Here is a 22,299-nt window from a genome sequence, read left to right as displayed (position 1 = left end):
TAAGAGCCAACAACTGTGATGTAATTAATGTCCAAGCAGTGATACTGCATACAACACAATGATGTGAAGATAGATTTTCAAAACCAGGTTATAGACACTTTAGTGAATCGTAAAACATGGATGTTCAGAATCACAGTAACAGCTCCTAAGAAAGAAATCTGAAAAAAGAAAGTAATTTGTTTTTTACCTCATTGGAAACACCAGGAGAATGATCTTGAACATAGTCCAGAGCCTTTTTAGGAGGCTGGGTGTAGATGCACCACATAAGCGGAAGTGTAGAGATGGAATGGAGGAGAATCAATGGCAGCAAGGAATGACCATGTGGAAAAGGTGACAACAGTTAGAAACAGTGCTGACAGCATCAGATACACATAAAAGAGTGACATGAATGGAGCGAAATGGCGAGGCGGGGGCGGGTAGCCCAGGAGGAAGAGTGCAATGCTCATAAATATTTTCAAGCACTGGGCAAAATCACTAGTGATTTGATTAGTATAAACTCATTTCATCAAATCAAAATTAGCACTCCTAGTCTCTAGCCACAGAGGAATGCAAGGTACATTAAAGAAACACCGAAGGAGCAGGTGGATAGCATGCTGGTGAGTTTCCACGTGTAGCTGAAAATGCTTGTAGAAAATGGTGATAATTTAGGCTCAGAATAGAAATCGGTTCTATCTCCTATGAACTGTCTAATCAACAGTAACAACACATTTACATTAAAGCTGGGAAATTTTTTTCTCTAAAGTAAAATGCATTTATGTGAGTTGTTACTGCTTTAGTCACTATGTTGTGTCCTAATCTTTTGTGATTCCATGGACTGCAGTCCGCCAGATTCCTCTGTCCATGGAATTTCCCAGGCAAGAATACTGGAGTGGGTCACCATTTCCTTCTCCAGGGTTTCTTCCCAACCCAGGGATTGAACCCAGGACTCCTGCATTGGCAGGCAGATTCTTTTACCACTGAGCCACCTGGGAAGCCCGATTTATGTGAATACTTGGATACAAATTAGGGAAAATATTCTTCCTATTACTTATAGAAATTCTAAAAAAATATTTGGTTTATATTCATTTACAGTCACTTTTGATCCAGTTCAATAAGATGTAATGAATCTAACCAAGTCTCCTTTGCATTTTAATGGACAAAAGGGACTAACCACTATAACCACCTAGTATATAATACATGGTCAGTATATGAATATATAAATCAGTACATGATATGAAAAGAAAGATTTACTAAAACTTCTGTGCAGTGCATTCAGTATGTTCTTCAGGCATTTAAAATTCAGAAACACCAATCAAAGTATAAAAACTGTACTTGACAGACATCAAATGCACTGCTGTTGGCATCTGCACTTCCCCAATAAAATTTGAGTTGATAAGGGAAATTTTTATTTGAAGCTTGGGTCAACTCTTTATCCCAAACAGACTAAACAATTCATATTGGTGGGGTTTTGGGGATTAGAGATGTGATTTTCAGTAGCAGGAGGGGAAATCAAGGTTCACAGGGTTTCCTTGTTTTTCCCTTTCTTTTCATGCCTAAGAGCAAATGAGACATTTTATGGTGGTGATAGTCTAGCAGTATATTATAATAGGGATTTCCCAGGATGTTTGTTTTTTGATAGGTCTGGGATTAACTTCTGACTCTGCCACTTGTTATCTTGGGCAAATTAATTAACCCCTCTAGCCTCTGGTTTCTTCTTACTGGAGGGCTGCTGTGAGGTGTCTGTGAAATCACAGAGAACCGGCCCTCTGCAGGTGCTTGGTGATTCCAAAGCAGACAGGAGCTATCACCATAGTAATTTTTATTATTGTAAATTTCACAGGGTGCTCTTCTGATTGAATTAGACCTAAATGGACTGTAAACAAATACAAATCTTCTATAAAGAATTGTCTGACTATGGGAAGACAGATACTGGCTCATCATTTTGAATTTGCAATTAGATATAAAGTAATCCTAATGTATGATTTGGTGGGGAAAAGAAAAGAACTATATAGGCAGTGTCTGAACATGTTTAACCATTTGGTAGAGAAATGAGTGTGAGCTAAGCTGTACCAAATTTGTGCATATAGAATGTACTTTTTTCAGTGTTTTTTGGTGTCTATAGAATTCAGCTCTTATTCTCTAAATGATACCTATCTCTTCTGGTAACGATTATGTTTTAAAAATCAAACAACATTCTCCTAATCGTTTTATATTAACAGTCTAGCCTCACTTACCGGGCGTCCAAACTCCAGTTCTGAAAAGAATTTATACCAGGGCTCATTTTCTAAATCTATGTCATCTGGATTTATGCGATCAGTCTGGAGCAGATGTGAAGGAAAAGGGAAGGAAAAGTCACACTGAGCTAAGTGAGGGCAACGCTGTGAGGCATGAAAAACACACACGTTCGCACACAAACATGCATCAACTTTCATCCAACAAATCTCAGCCAGAGAGAACAGAGAAGGTAAAGTAAAATGAGTCAAATTAGGATATGAAGATTTAGCTTCGATGGCGTCACTTAAGCCCTAGTTGTTTTCTCTGCCATCATTTCTGGTTTTCTCCTTAGCTGGATGCATAAACTATAACAGACTCTCTGTGACAGTGAGGTTGAGGACTGATAGCCCAGCAAGGTATTAAAGCAGGCTCAACTCCGTCCCCAAGTAGCTCTTCTGGGCGAGTGCCTCCATCACCCCTGCCCTCCGGGGTCCCAGTGAGCGAGCCTGCCTTCTGCTCACAGTTGACTTGGGTCCAGGCACTTGGAGGACCTCGGGGAGGGAAGCGGGGTCGTGGGAAGAGATACAAGGTCGGGGGAGGAGTGAGCGTGCTGGGAGACTGTTAGCGGGTCCCTGGACATGAAGACCCCGGAAGTCTCGGTGAGAGAGAAAAGGGCAGCAAGGTGGGGGTGACGGTGAGTAGCCAGCCTCCGATTATCTTCTCAGCTTCTGGGGAACAAGGGCTACCCCTGAACTTCCCGACGACATGAGTTAAAGAAGGAAGGAGCTCACCCGGATCGGGGAGAGAGCCGGGGCGCACGGGCTTGGTGCGGGGATACTGGTCCTGGGCGGAGGGGAGGGGCTACCAGTTACTTCTCCGCAGGGTGACATAGAAATAGGCTTCCGGCCAGGGTCCCTTGGAACAGGTGTCGGAGTGGTTGGGAGAGGGGGCTGCAAGAAAAAGGGGTGAAGGACAAACTGATTGATTAGATAGAGCTTCTTGGTGGAAGCCAACAGGACGCCAGCTAGCAGTGCGTTGTGTCCTGCCTTAAGTCCGGCAGAAGAAAACGGTCCAGGAAAGTAAAAGGTCCCAGGGGCCCCCAGATAATTTAGGTCTGATCCGGAACACTGAAAAAAGTGTGAAGAGCCTTTACAAAGCGAAGAAAGTCACGTTTTATGATACCCCAAATATCACCTACCTGTCCACCTTGAGCTAGAGATATGGATGTGAGTGCGGAGGGGTTTTTCATATGGTCAGTCAAGGGTTGGGAAAGAGAGAAGAGAAAATCCAACCCTGGTTAACATTCTAGAGAAAAACTAAAAAAAAACTTTATAGTTGACTTTCACCCCTCCAGTGGTTTCTGAATGTCATATTTAAGGTACAAAAACTAGGACTATTAATATAAGCAGGTTGAAAAAAATATATACAATTGCTTTGATAATAGAAAAAAAGAAAAAAGCATTTATTTTACCCAGCAATATCATTAATGATTTTAAATAACACATGCCTGACCAGATTGATTCAGGCTACTGATTTTACATTCAAAAGGGATGCTTAAAGTACTACGTGTGGGTTATGACTTCTTTTGAGAATTCACTGTTTAGTCGCTAAGTTGTGTCCGGCTCTTTTGTGACACCATGGACCGTAATCGGCCAGGATCCCGTCTGTGGGATTTTCCAGGCAACAGTGCTGGAGTGGGTTGGCGTTTCCTTCTCCATCACATGACACTAATTAAATGTGGAGGAGCTGGAGGGTAGTATTTTAAGTCGGGGGGGGGGGGGGGGGGGGAGCTCCTGTTTTCTAAAAGCTATTCACCTGGGCCAGGAGAGGACATATTCCAGGAGGTCTGTGATGTGCTCACGGCCTCAAACTGGATCCTTAGATTCTCTTCCAAGCCCTAAAGCTCTCAAGGACCCGTACTGAGTAACTTGATGTCAGCTCCAGAAGAAATGCTCTACAACCTCTGAGGTACGCCATATTCAAACAGAAGCCATTGTTTGACCCTAGCTTGTCCAAGTGTTTTGTTGGCCTGTTGCATTCCCAGTAGTTTTGTTAATAACACACGGTTTGTATTTAATAATCAATTATATCCAAAGTCTTTTAACAGATGTGCTTTTTATTTCAGTATTTTCTGAGACTGTGATAGTAGTTACAGGCAGTGATAGAAAAAGTCTGAGACATCATCACAGAAGTGAAAGGGCCTACAATACCCAAAACATGTGGTGACCAAAGTGATAAAGACCATGTAGTAACCTTGTAACACACTTAATGATGGGGTGCTAAGTGAGTAAAAACAGACTATGATACTAGTTATGGCGGTGTCACAAAGCTTGTGCCTGGACAAACACAGTGCTGAGACTTCTTTCTTTTCAAATATTATCCTTTACTATTATAACATTATGGAAAACATTGTATGATTACTATGAAAAATGCTGCAGAAATCTTGAGATGTATTCTCCATTTAGTCAGCATTATATTTGGTTTACATTTCAGAAGTAATGAAATGGATAGAAAATATTCTGGTAAATAATTTACCATTTCTTTAATTTAAAAATTTGTTTTAATTTATTTCTGAGTCGATAGTGCAAAAGTAGTAATTGAGATTTTGATGGTACTAAAATATTATTTTTCTCCAATTGTCATTTAGATTATAGCTGCAGCATGTAGGCATTTTGTGTAGTAGTTTGGCTGGAGCTGATTTTTAGGGTAAATGATATTAGAATTTTCCAGTAATTTTATTCTGTGTGTAAGAGGCCCAGTACTGGTTCCAGAGGAGAATAATCCTTAACTTTTTCAAATCTTGCTGTTTCTTATGCTACACCTTTAATAACATTGTTAATTCTTGATTTTATAATCTCTGTTGTCATCTATGGTACTTTATTTTTGCTAAGGGGAGACTGAAACTTCTCTTAAGAGAAAATATTTGTTTAAAAAATGTTTTGAACAGTAGAGGGCAGCAAATTTACTAAACAAATAAGTATGTTTTCCAGAGGTTACAGCTTCACTCTGATTTCCATCGTAAAAGTATATATATACAGCAAACAAATATACCAAGTTCTGGTTATTAGAAATCTATTTCAGTGATAGACTAGGGAAAAGGGAAAATACTGTCTACCATCCCACATCCCACCTCAGAGCGGCAACTCCCATGACTTACAATTTTGTAGAATAAAGCTTCAATTTACTGTTTCAATGGGCACATGCTAATAGAAATTAGAAGAGAACCCCGCTCCCCCACCACATACCCCTGTCTACCCCCCCTCACCCCCACCCCCACACACAACGATCATTAGCAGTTATCCATAACTTTGGGACGTAATGAAAGGCACAGGCTTGAGCAGAGCCTGCCTGGTAAAGAAATGCTAAGTGGCAGAACTGGAATTTTCTCTTTGCTGCGGTTGACCTTTTGAATCCCTTTAGTCAGGCAACAATTAAATGTATTAGGTAGCAACCTAGAGTCACCCTAAGGCACAGAGGGGCCTCATGGAAGTCAGTAATACACATTCGGATGGTCAGCCCACAGACAGACAGACATACTCATGGTCTCACAAAACAGCTCTCCATGAGTGACTCGAAAGTGTTTTCAATTGTTCAACACAAATGTTAACATTCACAAATATTTAGGAAGCATAACCATGCTCATAAAAGACAACAGAAGAGCAGAGATACTGCTACACCTCTTTCTATCCTCTTTGGGTCTCCTCTCATTTTGAAAAACGCAGCACGCCTGTGCTCACAGTGAACGCTGGGTCATCAGTGCAAGAGGAAGGCGTGTAAGAAAACCTAAAACTACAAATCACATACGATTCTTATTTAAAGGTAACCTCTTTGTCAAGTTTTGTTTCCTACAGTTGAAAAGAAATGTGTTGCTTTTCAGGTTATAAAAATTCTACTGCTCTCAGTATTCTTATTGCAGGCATGGGGTTTCTGTTTGCAGTTCTGAACAAAAAGAAATTGTCTGTCATTTGGTTCTTTATAACTTATGCTCATTAGGGTTTTAAGCTTTAATGATGTTGGCTGCTGTGTTTTACATTTACTGAGATTCCACAGTAAATGCTTGACACATTGTTAGTCGGGAGAATTTTTTATGGTTTAAACCAACAGATGAAACTTTCCATTTTTATAGCTTAAGCTTCTAGTGACAATCTTCACAGAAAGAAGTTTAAGTTCACTGAGGGTTTAAATTGCATTTCAACCCTGCACTGTCTTCAGAGTTTGTTTGCTCACTTTTATCATGTGTGGGTTTAGTTACCGTAGAGAAAGATTACACCTCCACGTTATTTTCTATTTTCAAGCATAAAGGTGTTCTAATCCACTGCTTAATTGAATTTATTTTAACTTGGTTCACCTGTAAACATATCCAACCCAGAGAGGATGTAGAATTTTTATCAGTATAATCCCAGGAGAGGGTTATATGATTGTCTCATGGAATCGATTGTGGTTCAAGTCAGTATAAGATAAATTCCTGGTGATTGCAGAGTACTTTTTCAGATCAAACATGAGGGCCATTTAATCATCATTCCTGAATTTACAGTCAACTGAGTATGTAGGCTCTTCCAAAAAAATGTATTCATTTTTACTTTCCTATTAAAGAATATGAATGTACATTCCATTGATTTCTAAGGAAGAGGAGGATCCCTTTGGCCAGGGTCTGGGGGAGGACTTCTGTTCAAATAGCACTGTCTCCTCTCCCCACTGCATGTGACAGGGAGTTAGGGAACCACAGTTACCAACAGCAGCATGTGGGACCCCTAGTGTGTGCTTTGATGGAGACCAGGGGCGCCTTTCATCCCTAGAAACATACAGACTTCACAGATAAGCAACAGAACAAGGATTCCATCCCACCAGCTTGACCACTAACTTCAAGAGTAAGACCTATCCCCATTCCCTTATTATTAATTCAATGTGTCTTCACTGAGCACCTACCCTGTGCCAGGCATTGCTCTAGGTGCTAGGGATTCAACTGCTGCACCAGATATGGTCCCTGCCTTCAAGGAGCTTAAGTCTAATGAGGGACACAGACAAGTCAGCAGGCCATTTCAATTCAAGGTGGTGAGGCGCAGCGCGGTGTGCCTTAGGGGGGCTCCTCACAGCAGGGGAAGCTGGCACCTTGTGTCTAGAAGTTAGGGTGGTGCCCTGGGGGAAGTGAGCCAGGCTGAGCAGGAGATATAGGACTTTCCCTGGGAGGAAAGAGGTGGTGGAGAGAGCATTCCTGGCCGAGGGGCAGCTGGACAGAGGTCCAGGGAGGAGGGCGTGCAGAACTCTTTGTAGAGCTGCAAGGTGCTGAGACAGGAAGGTCTGGGAGATACTCAGGGCTGCAGAAGTCAGCGGGGCCAGACCACAAGGTTTTTTGTGTATTATGTTAAGGAACTTGGTTTTGCTCTAAGGACCCTTGAAAGCCAGGAGAAAGTTTTGAGCAGGAGGCTTTCTAAGGTTGTTGTAGCTATGGTGTGGAGACGAGATTGGAGAATTTGGGAAATGAGTTAGTGGCTGACATTCCAATCCAGGTGTGGACAGTGGTGGGCCAGATGGACAGAGAAGGGCAGTTGGCCCTTCTCCCAGGAGGCAGGACTTTGAGACGGTTGGGGAGGGGGGAATCCAAGATGACACTTGGGAAGACTGGGCAGACGATGGCATCATCTCGGAATTCAAAAGATAAGCAGAGAGTAACCTAGCTGTGGTGTATACCTTGCAGAAATTAAAGATGAAAAGAGCCAAGGAATGCTCACAGACTGTTTTGGAGTAAAGACATGAGAGAGCTAAACCCTGCAGTCCTTACCTGCAGTCCCATCCCTCTTATTTAGCAAACCTGCTCCCTATCCTCTCTCTCATGTGTCTAAGACAGTCTCAAATCTTATGTAAACTCTATCAAAATAGCAAGACATAGCCAATCTCTGCAACCCTGCCCTGCAGCAACCCCACCCCTCTCCTTTTTTTTCTGGTTTAGAGAGGCAATTGGAATGGATTCAGGGTTGATGAAAAGAAGATACTACACTAGCCGAGCCCTATAATAAAAAGCCTGGCCAAAATGATACAGATGACTGGCTGAGATCATCTTGCATAAGGCTGGCTCTCAGCAAAATTGTTTAGGAGGGATAAACATTTTGGTTCTTTCAGTTTCTTCATGAGATAACCATTCTCACTTTTTTCCAAGTTTCTAGGTTCCTTTCACGGCCCTTTTCCTGTGGCAGCAGAGAGCTATATCGATATCTGAATCTTCAACCACACCTGCCCTCCAGATCTTTCCATTCCTTTCAGAACTAGTTCAGTATATTGGGTATATTGGTTTTGTGTCTTAATTATAATACTCAGGGCCCAGGTTGCTGGTCAGATAAATCCAGTACACTAATTTATTATAAATGAACAAATTAACTGATGCTAAAAAATTTAAATAATCAAATCATCTAATTAAGGTGATGACGACTAGCTAAATGTGTTTGCAGTTTAGCATCGTGCAGGTGATGAAATGCACCAGGCATGAATCTGCCTGGGCTCAACTCCCAGGTGCAGTGCTCACCAGCCACAGGAAGCTGGGCAAGGTTACTTAACAAGTGTTCAGTCTCTCTATCTGTAAAATGGGAATTCCATACATTTACGTCATAGAATTGTTGGATCATTATATGGTAATAAGGCATGAATTACAAGGCCTGACATCTTAAGTAAGTGCTCAATACGGAGCTACAACTATTCCTATTGCTTTTGTCATTGCTGTTTTTAAACTTGGAGCCTTCAAGGCATTAACCCAAAGACATGACTAAAGTGGACATTTCATTCAGACAGGGCCTGTGAATAAGCTCTTGAGGGGGGCAAATTCATTGTGTGTCTCCCTTTTAATCACACCGGAGATGGTCTACTTCTTACAAATGTGTCTACTCCAGGTTCCTTGAAGTAAAGACTATGTCTTGCTCATTGCCATGTCACCTGCACCTAATACAATGTCTGGCACATAGGTGGTGCTTCATAAGTTTTGTTGCATGAGTAAATACTAGAAATATCCTGATGGACAGCTTCTAAGATCAATCCTATTTCCTGACACCAAAGCTGCAAAAGCATTCCAGGACAGTTACAACCCCCATTATCCTAAGGGTCTCAGATATTGTTAGAATGATCATTAATGTTTTGGTAACTACATTTAACTCTGAGACTCATATTGCATGATGGTTTTTATCTTTTCCATTTTATGCAATGGTGAATTCACGGTTCTCATCCTAAAAATTTCAAAGACCATGATATTAGTTCTCATCCTAAAAATTTCAAAGCTTATGATGTTAAATCAGATAACTTAGTGAATGAGTTACATGTTTGCAGTGGAACCTGCAATTCAGTGGTGTTCATTTTTTTTTCTTTCAGTTTTTCTGGTAAAGTCCTGTTACTTTAAAAGATACAAGTTAATTTGAAGAAAGGCAAAGAAGGTCTAGAAAAATATCCTGTATGAATTATGTGATTGTAAGGTTTTGGAACATGTTTCTCAAGAACATAACCATAAATACAGGGTTTGAAAACTAAATCAAGGACACTCATATTGGGTGTGGTGTGCAACAGTTTCTAATCAAATTTCAGGGCTGACCTTACATATAATGATGTGGCTTCCTGGGGTCTCGTAAAGGCACTAACAAAGAAAACTCTCTATTTCCTGTTCACTGACACCTAAAATTCTTTCAAGACAAGGACAAGAATAAACTGCACAATTGTTTCTCTAGAAGCAGGTTTTGATAGAAATTATGCAGAGGAATTTTAGAATTTCAAAGAGATCCTGAAGGCATTGGTCGAGGAGAGAAAGCAGAGGACTCAGAAAGGATGATTAGGGGAATTAAAAGAGGGCCAAGGAAAAGCCTGTTTGTTAAACTGCACTTTGAGGAGACATGCGGTTATTTTCAACTTTATAGATCTTTTCCTTTGCAGATAATTAAAACATATAATTGGAAAAAATGCTGCAAAGTTAAATATAATCTTGATCCATTAGATTGACAATCAGTCAGGAGACTTGAGGCTTGGTAACCTGAGAGAGATTTAATAAGAATCAATTAAAACAACTTGTTATAAAAAAGGGCATTTGGAAAATTTCCCTTGAAGTTAAAGAAATATTAAGAAACAAATAATGGAAATGAAGGGATGGAACTGCCTGATCCCTTTGTATCAGAGAGGTCCAAGAACGATTGTTCTCACTGGCAATGTAGATGGGCAATTCAGTGTGGCATTTGAGTGTTCTTTTACTTAAAAAAAAAAATTAAATTCAGGATCATGATTAGGCATAGTTCCATGCCAATGAGTCCTATATTTGGTGGGTAGGGACAGTATATTAGTGAGTGCATCTTTGATTCTGAGATAAGATGCACAAATCATGATATACAACAAACATGATTTTTTAATAATGCCAACTAATTACCTTGGTGATAAAAATTGCTAAACAATATGAAATTCAGGTTGATTTGGGAACCCAGGAAGCCTAGAGAACTTGCATTCTGTTTAATGACAAGTGCTTACTGGTCTTTCATGCTGCAGAATGGAGGACTTCCCAGGTTCATATTCAAAAATACTCCTCGGCTCAGAACGGAATTTCCTTGTGTCTACTTTTCTGTCTGGAGGATCCCAGTCATGCCTAGAAATCAGCAACAAGTTACATATTAAAATCATTCTCTATGCTTAAAGCCATTGTATAAAATCACTGAGTATCTGTTTTCAAAGTTAATTCTGATACAGACTTTTAATGTTACCCTGAAAAAAATAAAAGCACATTTATGTTCTGTTTTACATAAATGATTTAAAGAGAGCCATTTCTTTGCTTTCATGTTGTATGTTCCTCTGTTTTTTTCATACAAGGATGTGCCTCCTGCTGGTTCAGTAAGTCACATGAGGGGTCTGTGCAATAGATATGCAGTCAGTGATGTGCTAGTGAACCCTGGGGTCACAAATGGCAACTATGTATGAGTAAGTGGCGGCTATCCGCCAAAGTCCTGTAAGTTTATCCCATCACTCTGTGACCTGGTGTTCTTGATCTGAAGTGACAGCGAGTAATGCACATGTCGTGTTTGATCTTGTTTATCTTGCAAATGGCATCGTAGTTTGTCTGCAAAAAGTGCTAAAGTATCACTTTGGTTGCTGTCCATAGGAGCAAGTTGTTTGACAGGCTAGACCCTCCATGGTTTAGCCTTGAAAAACCAGAGGCTGGCATCTATTCTGCACATAGGAGTCCTTGGAATCAGCTCTTTTCCTTGAACTAACATCCTTCAAGAGGCAGTCAAAGAGGGACTTCAAAAGTAAAACTCTTCTAGGTAGCTGAGGCTGAAGAAGGCTTCCTTTGGGAGGATCACTTTTGAGGAAGAAGAATTTTCTGACTATAGATGGGGGCAGTTCTGACCCATGGAATGGGATGAAATTCCAACTCTGTGGCAGGTTGGAGACAGACATATTCTACAAGACAGGAGAGCTAGGGGAAAGCAGATCCTGGCTTTCTAGTAAATTGATGAGCACTATTCAGCAGAGAAGAAAGCATTCTAGAAAATTTTAAGGGATTATCATGTTTCTTAAGGAAAGATTAATTTTTACTAGACATATAGGACAAATAATACATTTAAGTCTGAGTTAATCTTGGTTCTTTATGGCAGAGATACTGTTTTGTGTCTAGACTATTATTTCTCAAATTTAAGATACCATACATGTAAACATATAATAGTCATGAAGAGATGGCATTAAAGTGAGAATCTCTTCACATATAACATATGTCTGTCTTTGTGCTGTCTTGTAACCTATATGATCATCAATTACTCCTCATGGTACAGCAGGGTATTGAATATAATTTCTGGGATGGGTCAGATAGATGGATGCTTACTAATTAAGCATATTAATACTAAATAATCCTTACATTTATATTTATTATTGCTAGTATAGAATGAGCTGTGGCTTTAGTCAGAGCCAGGTGTGAGTCTGGCTTGGGCACACTAGCTGCATGAGTTGAGCCACTTACTTTGGTTTTTGAAACTACAGTTTTTTTCCCTCTCTAAAATGGGTTTAAAATAGAGCATGTCTCATTGGGTTGTGTTCAGAATTAAGTGATACGATACAGGAAAAGTACTTAGATGAGTGCTCGTAGTGAGGTCTCAATGAAGGTTACCTATAAGTAGGGCTATCAGTCATTATCCTAATAAAAATGGCACAATAAAAGTGTGTCTATAAATTTTTATTTTTGTTTGAATAGTTTCTATAAATGTATTTCAGTGGGGAAATTAAAATTAGTGTGTGGAAATGAGTCACAGGTAGACACCTGTTAAATAATGCCTTACTTATGAATAAGCTTTTCTGTACTTTTGGATATCAGAGGGGAAATTTTGAATCATTGACAGTCCTAACAGTTCAAATCTAAGGAACCTGAAATTTAACTGCATAGTCTCTGACCTGCTATGCCAAAGGGAGTGGGTGCCCATTATTTCTGTTTGTCATATGCATTTATTGATCAAAGAGTGGAGATGGTGCTCTATTACTTCAAGTCTAACTAAGGTGACTAGGATATTATGAGGCAAGAGTATGAAACTGCTGCACTCTTGATAGAGGAGGTCACTTTACTGATTAATAAGATGATACGTATAAGGTTATACACAAACTATCTCAGTAAGGTAAGCACTGATTCTTCTGCTGAATGCCGTGTGGAATCAGTTATATCCTAAACTTAATACTGGACACTTTGTGGGGGAAAAGCCTTACTTTTCTGTTGAAGACCGATCTCTTGCTCGAAAGGGTGGAACTGGAGGAACAGGCGGGGGAGGGACGGGGGAGGAAGCATCCTTGAATGCATTGGTGCCATTGTCGGAGTGGCTCTTGGAGAGTGGTCTGTAGGTCTGGGTCTTGGCAGCAGGATGTGACTGAGTACTGTAGGGTGAGTTGTAGAGGCCTGTCAGGAAGCACAGGACGGCAGAACAAAAACAGAACAGAGACAAGTGACCTTTTTAAAGTGCATTACGCTATTTGTAATAAATGAAAATTCTTTTATTTATTTACAAAATATCCCATGATTTTACCAGATTATTATCAGACATATTCATAATGCATGCATTGAATGATATGCTCTTGATTGATTAATATGATTAATCATTATTGATTCATTAATGTGTTGTAGACACAAGCATTGGTTACAGTGAATCTTCATCAATTATTATGGAATTAGTAATAATTCAGATTGGTACCAGAAACAGACTTACAGATACTTAGCAAATTTGCTCCTGGATAATGTAAACTAATAACATGTTTCCAATTATCTTCTGTTACTTTAGAAGCTTTGATTTGTATATAGTAATTGACATGTTAATTACAATCATATAAAATATTGAACAAGTTATCTACATGCTGTGCAAGGCATAAGGAAACTTAAACCCTTAATAAGCTCATAGTGCATCTCTGGAAAAGAGACATGATTAGAATTATGATTGAAAATAATTGGTAACATATGATAAAGGCCACATGCGGAAACTTATATTAGGAATTAAAATTTTAGAAGATGGCAGATTGGTTGGAGAAGATATAAAAAACTGAGGGCACTAGAGTGAGCCCAGAAGGATCGTTTGGGCGGGTAGGGGAAGAGGTTGTGGAGATGGCAGAGGAAAAAAAGAGGCAGAAAGTGTAAAGCATAGAACAGTACCATGCAAGGTTAGTAAAAGGGGAAGATACTGACTATAGTTGCTTTGTCTACCGATTAAATGGTAAAGCTTTCTAAAGGGCTCTGTGAGTTGATAGGTAACTACTGTTCAATTTACTAATTATTCATGGATGCAAACCTCAGTATGAAAAATAATTATAAAAATTCTGAGTTTCCTGCCACCTCAGTCTTTGGAGCTATTACTATTTTCACTCTTCTGCTTCTCCTGGAAGCCCATGCACATTGGCTATGACAAATAAGATACAGTCTGTAAACTTTTGTTTTGCCTCAGTTCCACAGTTAGACTTCAACTGTAGTGCTTTTTAAGAACAAAACAACAGACCCAAAATGGAGTCACTCATGCTAAGCCCCACGTCACGAAGCCGAGACTTAACCTAGTTACAGTTATGACTCTCCCAGAAACAGAATCTTAAACCAGTCCATCAGGATTTGCCTGGTCAGCATGAGTTAGACACTCTGCCTCACAGACCTCTACCCTCCCCTCAAGGAGAGTGACCTGGCAGCAACGTGCTGGCTTTTCTCTTTGGTATAACTTCCTTGTTTCCACTTCCCTCTGCCTTTTTAAAGTCTTTCCTTGCATTCAGCTCCTAGGAGCTCCTTTCTGTATGCTAGATTGAATGCCACCTGATTCGTGAATCGGCATATAAAGTCAATAAGATCTTTGAAATTTTCTCAATTGGGTTTTGCATTTTAACAGGCTAAACCCAAGAGGGGAGTTAGTAGAACCTGTGACCAGCATATAAAAGTTGAGGGACTCTTAGGAGGCCGCCTGCTATCATCTAGGGGAGTGAGGGCTGAAAGCCAGATTCTTGCAGCTTGTTGAGCTTGTTCTCCTTGTATTTTTTTTCCCCCTCTATTTGTCCTTGGACGCTAGTAGCAGAATCCTCAACTGTTAAAAAGGCCTGAGTGCTGGCCTTCAAGTGTCACAGAGAGGGCAGCCTCATCTAGTTCAGGGGCCAGGCTGACCCAGGGGACCCTGACCGGAGGTTGCAGCTGCCAAAGGGGACGTAGGCCCCCGAGCCTGTTCTAAGAAGGGAATACAGACACAGTGCTGTAGTCCTGAGCCCGGAACTGGCAAGTGACTGGAGGCCCCGTGCGGGATCCCCCGACGTGATATTTAGAAGACAGCAGCGATCAGGAACATTTTTTAGGGGTCCCTCATTCCAGCCTGAAAGCATCCCCAAGACACCAACTCACAGAAACACTAGTGGAAATGCCCAGGGCTGAAGCCGTTCCATCATGACCACCGGCAGCTCTGAGTCAGAAGAGTGGTCCGGCAAACGGGGATTTTTAAAAAGCCTTCTATGAATGGTTGCATTTGGAGCAAAAGTATGGACAGGGTCACAAAATACTTTGCTTGACTTGTTTTACTGTGAAGTGTAATCTGAAAGATCTTACGCAATCATAACAATTCTCTACTGATAAAAGGAGACCTTTTTATCTTACTTTGTACCCCTATTACAGTATGTTCCTCCCTGCTGTCCTTCACATTTTGGTTAAGCATTCCTGAAGCAGAGAGAATAAACTAACAGTGGGGATGAAGGAGATATAATAGTATTAGTTCTCATTTGCATGAGAAAAGATCCACATTTTTTGTTACACATGCTGAGAAAAGAAAGAGGAAAAAAAAAAAAGCGTCTTCCTAATTGTAGAAACTGAAATCGTGCACTCAGAGTGGTTAAAAAAAAAGTGGGAAGTTCTTCCACGCATGGCAAGGCACAGTGTATTCATGGCAAGCAAGGAAACCAGCCTACCTGCATTATATGTATAAGGAGTATTATACATGTCTGTGTCATCATCTAGAAAATGAAACAAATATTATGGTAATACAGATTCGGTCGCCACATCCTATCAAGATGGCAGAACTTCAGGGAAACAACAGATCTGCTAGAAGGCTAACATGGTTTGCCAAGTTCATGATACCATTTCAAAATTTTCAAATATTATGTTTTGTTTTTGTTTTGCTGGGTCTCTGCAAATTGACTTCTCTGGTCTGTAACAGCTTTGCTCTGGCGCCCACTTTACAGCATACGGACGTCAGTCCCTTCCCCCCTTTCCACCTGTTCTGGATCCTGAATTTCCTTTAGTAAGTGCTTTAAAGATCTCTTATCAACTTGGTGAGACCCAGCTATGGCCCACTCTCTTGACATGGGGTGGATCTGTGTGGATAGAGGAATCATGAGTTTGTTTAAGCAGACAACAGCCAGGCTTGTTTATACTGTGAACAGGGAAGGATGAAAGGATAGGGCCAGAGCCTCTGGTGCTCCTCGAAGCTCATCTTCTAAGAGGCTTTCTGGCAGCTCAGGGGTGAAGAAGCAGCACAGGTCTGGGAATTGAGGGGTGATCTAAGAGTAGGGGCTTCCCTGGTGGCTCAGATGGTAAGGAACCTGCTTGCCATGCAGGAGACCCCGGGTTTGATCCCTGGGTCAGGAAGATCCCCTGGAGAAGGAAATGATAACCCACTCCAGTGTTCTTGCCTGGAGAATTCCATAGACAGAGGAATATGGCAGGCTACAGTCCATGGGGTCACAAAGAGTCAGACTGGACTGAGTGACTGACACTTAACACTAAGAGTAAGGAGGAGTGTTGAAAAGAAGGGAGGGCCGTGAAGTTTGCTAGAGTCTTGACATTTTGTGTGAAACAAAACTGCACAGGAGAGTACGTATTCTTCCACCCACAAGGACCTGATCCGAAAACAGAACTACATACCCGGCTTATGTACCATGTGGATTTGCTTAAACATGGTCTTGTACCAGTCCTTCGGTCTGTCAACTGTCTGTAAAAGAAAATGTCCAAAGGTTACAAAACTGGTCACAAATAGACCTTGTTCCTCTTTCTATATTTTATCTTTTTTCATAGCAGATTCTGTTCTGTGATACAATTTTCTCTTTATTATTTCATGATGACAACATTACATTATTGACCAGGGGATTTTTGTAGAAACTAACACTTGTGGCTGGTGATTTGTTATGTAAGTGAATATTGAAACACTCAGGTCAATAATGTTTGGGCAACAAAAGATGTATTAATACATCTCTGGTCAATAAGCTGATATCAGTAATTTATCCAGGCATACCCACACTTTGTAAACATATTACCCCTTGTTTGAGTTTAGACTGAGCTGGAATATTATATGCTATGGTTTTTTTTCCAAGTCACAGCTGTGCCTAGTCCTGGGTAATTGATATTTCCATGAGCTTATTTATATAAAATTAGCTAAACTGAGCAAATTCTGAGAGATAGTGAAGGACAGAGAGGCCTGGTATGGTGCAGTTCATGGGTTACAAAGAATTGGACCCAACTTAGTGACTGAACAACAACAAGAAGTTGAATCAAAGCTATCATTTTGTAATTATAGTTCATAGTTAATAGTTTTTTGTTTCACTCCTTTTGGTGATAATTATCACTATCCATAAAAACTTGTTAGTATACTATTCAATACATTATTTTTAAAATTAACTGGGGAATATTTTAGATATAAACTGTATTCTGATTATTGGCTTAGAATTAGAGAAATAAAATTTGATATTTACTAGTCTAAGTTAATAAAATACTGAATATAGTAAATAATTTAGTGTCCTGGAGCAAGTCCAAAAATATAGCTATTGCTTCAAAACTCCTCTAACATAATAATAAAATATTGGCAGTATCTGCTGTGCTAAACTGCAAGTTCCTTAAAAGCAGAAGCTTCTTATCCACTCTGCTTTTGACATAATATAAACAGTAGGCTACAGTGGAAAGCTGAGATTAATGTCAGATCAACCTAGATTCAATTCTTAGTTCCTTTAATTACTGTTTAATATTTCCCAGCAATGTGAATCTGGGCGAGTGAGGTAACCTTTTAGAGGCTCAGTTTTTTCTAAGATGAAATAATTATATCCACATCATAGAATTGTTTTGGAAAATGAAAGAGACATGTATGCAAAAAGATCTAGAACAGTGGCTAGAATATAAGAAATGTTCCGTAAGTCATAACAGTAGAAAGCCTCAAATATTTACAGAATAAAATAATGAATGACCCAGGTTTTTGGATAAAAGTCTAATAGTATACCTGTAAATGGGTACATATGCTTTATAATCATAATCAAGATTTTGCTTGTCACGATGTTCACCTCAGCTCTTCCAAGGTTATTCTGGTAAGAAACATGACCGTTCTGGATATGATAACTAAATATACCGATTTTTTAGATAGTTCTCTTCATATAAAACATTCTGTTAGGACAGCCATAAAAATAGCTGTGTGTTTGTTACACTGAACTTTGGTGTACATTTTATATCCTGATTTTTCTCTCCAGTGTGGTCATTGTGTTTTTCTTCTGGAAACTGAGAGTTTGTGCTATATCTAAATTTCTTTTGCTAAGAATATCTGATTCTGGTAATCACCACAAATATAGAGTAGCATCAGGGGCTACTTAACTTTGTTGGAAATCACTTGTTCATTCATTCTAGGCTCTTTTTACAGTGGAAATATTGGGTGGATCACTGGCTGACTTTATACTCAAATGGTGGGAGCTGTGGGGGAGGCAGTGATAAAGCAACAGTCTAGCTGTTATTTGCTGGTTTAAACAAAGTAGCTGAACTTGTATTTTTAAGGGACATTTAGTTTCATACAAGATGGATTTTCTTTTTTTTATTAAGCTTTAATTCCTTTGTAGTCTTTAGCAATAAAAAATAAGACATAACACTGTGTAAACATGTTTCCCAGTCATACCTGAACACCACCGATGGCAATGGGGAAGCTGAATAAGTGAGTTATATCACTGTATATGGCAAGGTATCCTGACAGACGGGATTTTTTTCCCTTCACTTGCCGGAGGGCACATATCAGGCAGGATCTTCGCTGTGCCATCTGCTAGCTTTATATGGTGAGCACTGAGATGCCAGAAAATGCCCGAGTTGGTTGACAAAGAGGAATATGAACCTGGTAAATGGGAACACTTAAACTCTCCATCTCTTTCTCAAAGAAGTCTTCTAAGCATGTAAAGTTCCCTTTATATATGTCCTCATGTAGGTTGTTAAGGCAAGTATTGAGATTAAGTAAACAGAAGTCTACTTTTTCTTATGTGTTCTTCAAAATGGTTTTGCCTGGACAGTAGCTATTAGTAAATCACTCTTTGGTTGTTTTCTCTAACTTGGCTGAATAAACCTGAAAATTTACATTCCTATAGTTTACAAAACATCATAACTTGACATTGATTTATCAGGCAGAGATTTCCAAAAAGGGAAGAGACACGTATTTTCTACCCACCAGTGTTCATTGTTCTGTTCTGTTTTTCCCCCTTTCCAGCTTTGAAAAGGCTCTAACGGTGTTATATTTGAAGTAGAAGAAAAGAATCTTGTATTTCACTTAACTAGTTGGCCTTAATTACACAATCTTGTGGGAGCTGGACCCCAGCGGGTTTTGTTGTTAAGGATGGCAGTAAAAGGCTGACATAGATGTCCCAGGTCACATGAGAGAGGGCAGTCTGGGGAGCTGCTCCCCTTCCTGCAAATAGCTCAAAGGTGCATTTGTTTAACTCTTGGCCTTCTAGAGCTTCTAGGTTACTTTACAAAATTCTGTTTCCTTGGTCTATGGAAATTGAGAGAGACAATGTATATAAAGAGACCTAGCACCACACCTAGAATATGTCTAAAATGAGCCTAGAGTCTAAAATGTCTGAGACCGTGAGACTATAAAATGGTACATTGACACAGCACTGCCTTTGGTGTGCACCCTGAGTGGAAAGCCCGTGTGAAGTAATGTAAATCAGATAATCATTGCTTTCTCTGCAGATGAGAAAGGAAAACAGCCTTGGAGATTCTTGGCCTGCTGTGGCTCCGAGATGGCCTGACTCCACATTTATAAACACAGCTATACTTGGGGATGTGCCGTGCGGGGCTGACAAATAAGAAATGTGAATGAGTCTTCAGACCTGTACCTTTTTTGTAAACTTTGAAACGTCTACAGAGGAGCCTGGCTGTACATAAAAATGCTAGTTCCTTATAAGGAACTTCTGAGTTATGCTTATATTTTATTTTCTGTTTTATAGAAGGGAAGCTTGCATCGAATGTCTAGTATATGCTTTTGTTTATGCATATCTAAACATGCTTTTCATTTGGCAGTAGATAAAATACTATAAAATTTTTAACATTTTTTGATTTTTCACTAACCATCTCTAACATCTCAGTTTTTTCTTTTTAAAATGTGAAAGCAAGGCCTTGTTATTTAAGAAAATTATATCTAGTGGATAAAAACAGTTCTAACTTTGCAGTGTACTGATTAAAAACACACCTAGAGATCTCAGATAAAATGAGTCTATATTATGTACACAGAATCAGAAATCTCTAATTTGTGTATCTATTATGTTTCAAGGGTCAGTTTAAAAAACACCAGTGACACTGTACCTGTCTGACACTGTATCCCTACTCTATTAGGAAAAATAAATTCTAATTAAAGAATTTGGGGTCAGAAATCTTAAAAAAGAAACATACAACAAAGCGCCACCACCAGAAACATGCAGTCACTGTAAGATTAAAAATGTCAGTCCCGATCCCGAACTTTTCCTGTCACTTAAATATGACAACTATTGGTGCCAACATAGATTTTTTAGGTCTTTAAAAGTAGCCACATTCAACATTCCCAGAATCTCATGAGTCTAAAGCCCTAGCAATGACTCTACAGACTTACCTTCTGACTTCCCTAATACAGATGCTTGGAATGATCAATTTTTAACTCTTATCTCAGATCGTGGGATCCATGTAATAAATGCAAATTCAAAGAGAGAGGAACCCCCACCCACCCCCACTCTCTGTCTTTCCTTCTTTTTGAGCAGATTCCAATTGCCCCGATCTCTTTTTCTGATCTAATGCCCAGTCTTTTCCTCTCTCTGACCCCCCGAGGTTTGCATTCCAAACCGGCAGCCCTCCGCAACCTCCCGGGCGGGTGTGCGGACCCCGTGGACACAGTTGGCGCCACGATCCCTCCCCGCCCCCCAGTTTCACCTGCAGAGGTGCTGAGGCTCTCATCCTGGCGCCCTGTCTTCTTCCCCGCAGGCTAGCACAAACCTCCTCTCCAAGTGGACTGGCTCAGCAAGCAGCTGCCTGCCCGAGCTCAGCCTCTGCCGCTGCTGAACTTTGCCAGAAGGGGCTGCCCCAACACACTGAACAACGGTCTGGCAGAGTTTACAGACTGGAGGGGAAAAAAAAAAAAAAACCAACCCAAACACTTTCACTGATCGCCCCAGAGAGCTCTCGGCAGGCACAGCCGAGGAGGGACACTCAAATGTGATGTGTATTTTCCGCGGACAGCTTTTCCTTTCTCTGACATGAACTCCCTTCCCTCCAATCATCAGGCTTCTCAACTCCCAATCCAGGGCTCCCAATCTCCTGGCGGTAAGGCACGTCCGTCCATCTCCAGACACAAATCACTGGCTTATTCGCAGCGCACGTGAGACTTAAGTGCAGCCAAAGAATTCACATTTAATTCTCCCTTCTCTCTTCTCTCTCTGTTGCCCTAACTCCCCTTGGTAAAAGGTGAAGGCAAACAAAGCTTACTTCTGTCATCTCACAGGATCACAATTTTCGTGCTTTTTTAATTGAAATAAGAGAAATAGATTGGGTCATTATCTTCAATGGACAGTTCCTTTTCTCTGCCCACACGCAGCATAATATTCATGAGAATTCAGATGGCACAGTGGGCAATCCTCATTATATAAGAGTGTAGGAATGCACAAAGCCAGCGACAATCCATCCTTTGTGGAGGCTTGCACAGCCCCGGAGCAACGCGGGCGCTGGCATTTCCTACCGTTCTGATTGCTGTGGGGATTCCGGATTCATCCACCGGCCCGATCCCTGGGTAGTGGGGTGCCTTGATGACTGTCACTCTCTTCTCCTCCTCAGAGGACCTGTACAGGGGTATGGAGCTGCCCACGCTGCCGTCCAGAGACTGGGCATGCTGGGGATATGCCTCCGAGGAATCTGCGGAGATGTGATGAAATATATTTGATGCACAAGGAATCAGATTAATGGAGCCTCATATTCATGCCTACTATAATATAGTATATTATAATTATGTGTAATTACATAGTTATATGTGATTAATTATGCATAAATATATAATACAATGGTGCTCGCTGGTGGCTCAGACAGTAAAGAATCTGCCCGCAATGCAGGAGGCCCAGGTTTGATCCCTGGGTCAGGAAAATCCCCTGGAGAAGGGAATGGCACCCCACTACACTATTCTTGCCTGGAAAATCCCATGGACAGAGGAGCCTGGTGAGCTACAGTCCATGGGCTTGCAAAGAGTCAGGCATAACTGAGCAAATAACACCCATATATACTACATTTATAAATAACTATAGAGTGTATTTGTATCAGTATATCTTCTAGCTCATTTATCTTAAATTTGAGTCACTCATTGTTAACATGTAGGTATATATTAAACCAGTCTCCTCTGTCCATGGGGATTCTTCAGGCAAGAA

The 22,299-nt window shown here is 40.4% G+C and overlaps 1 protein-coding gene across 50 annotated transcripts in view; it reads right to left on the bottom strand.

Annotated features, from left to right (window-relative positions):
• Window positions 1-22,299, bottom strand: part of SORBS2 (sorbin and SH3 domain containing 2) — a 204,679-nt gene that overhangs the window by 51,188 nt on the left and 131,192 nt on the right. For 28 of the 50 annotated variants that reach the window (XM_070460026.1, XM_070460022.1, XM_070460025.1 and 25 more), the window contains 8 exons: window positions 21,624-21,796; window positions 16,550-16,616; window positions 15,595-15,639; window positions 12,892-13,078; window positions 10,678-10,792; window positions 2,985-3,143; window positions 2,214-2,297; window positions 188-244 (listed from right to left, as the gene is read on the bottom strand). In XM_070460026.1, the coding sequence (XP_070316127.1) occupies window positions 188-244; window positions 2,214-2,297; window positions 2,985-3,143; window positions 10,678-10,792; window positions 12,892-13,078; window positions 15,595-15,639; window positions 16,550-16,616; window positions 21,624-21,796 (887 nt within the window). Of the gene's footprint in view, window positions 1-187; window positions 245-2,213; window positions 2,298-2,984; window positions 3,144-10,677; window positions 10,793-12,891; window positions 13,079-15,594; window positions 15,640-16,549; window positions 16,617-20,821; window positions 21,120-21,623; window positions 21,797-22,299 lie in introns of those variants that run through there. The other 22 variants (XM_070460058.1, XM_070460064.1, XM_070460023.1 and 19 more) reach the window with 10 other exon arrangements.

This window comes from Odocoileus virginianus, chromosome 32, assembly GCF_023699985.2.
Source record: "Odocoileus virginianus isolate 20LAN1187 ecotype Illinois chromosome 32, Ovbor_1.2, whole genome shotgun sequence".
NCBI classification, from domain to species: Eukaryota; Metazoa; Chordata; class Mammalia; order Artiodactyla; family Cervidae; genus Odocoileus; species Odocoileus virginianus.
This window is presented reverse-complemented; position numbering and strand designations above follow the sequence as displayed.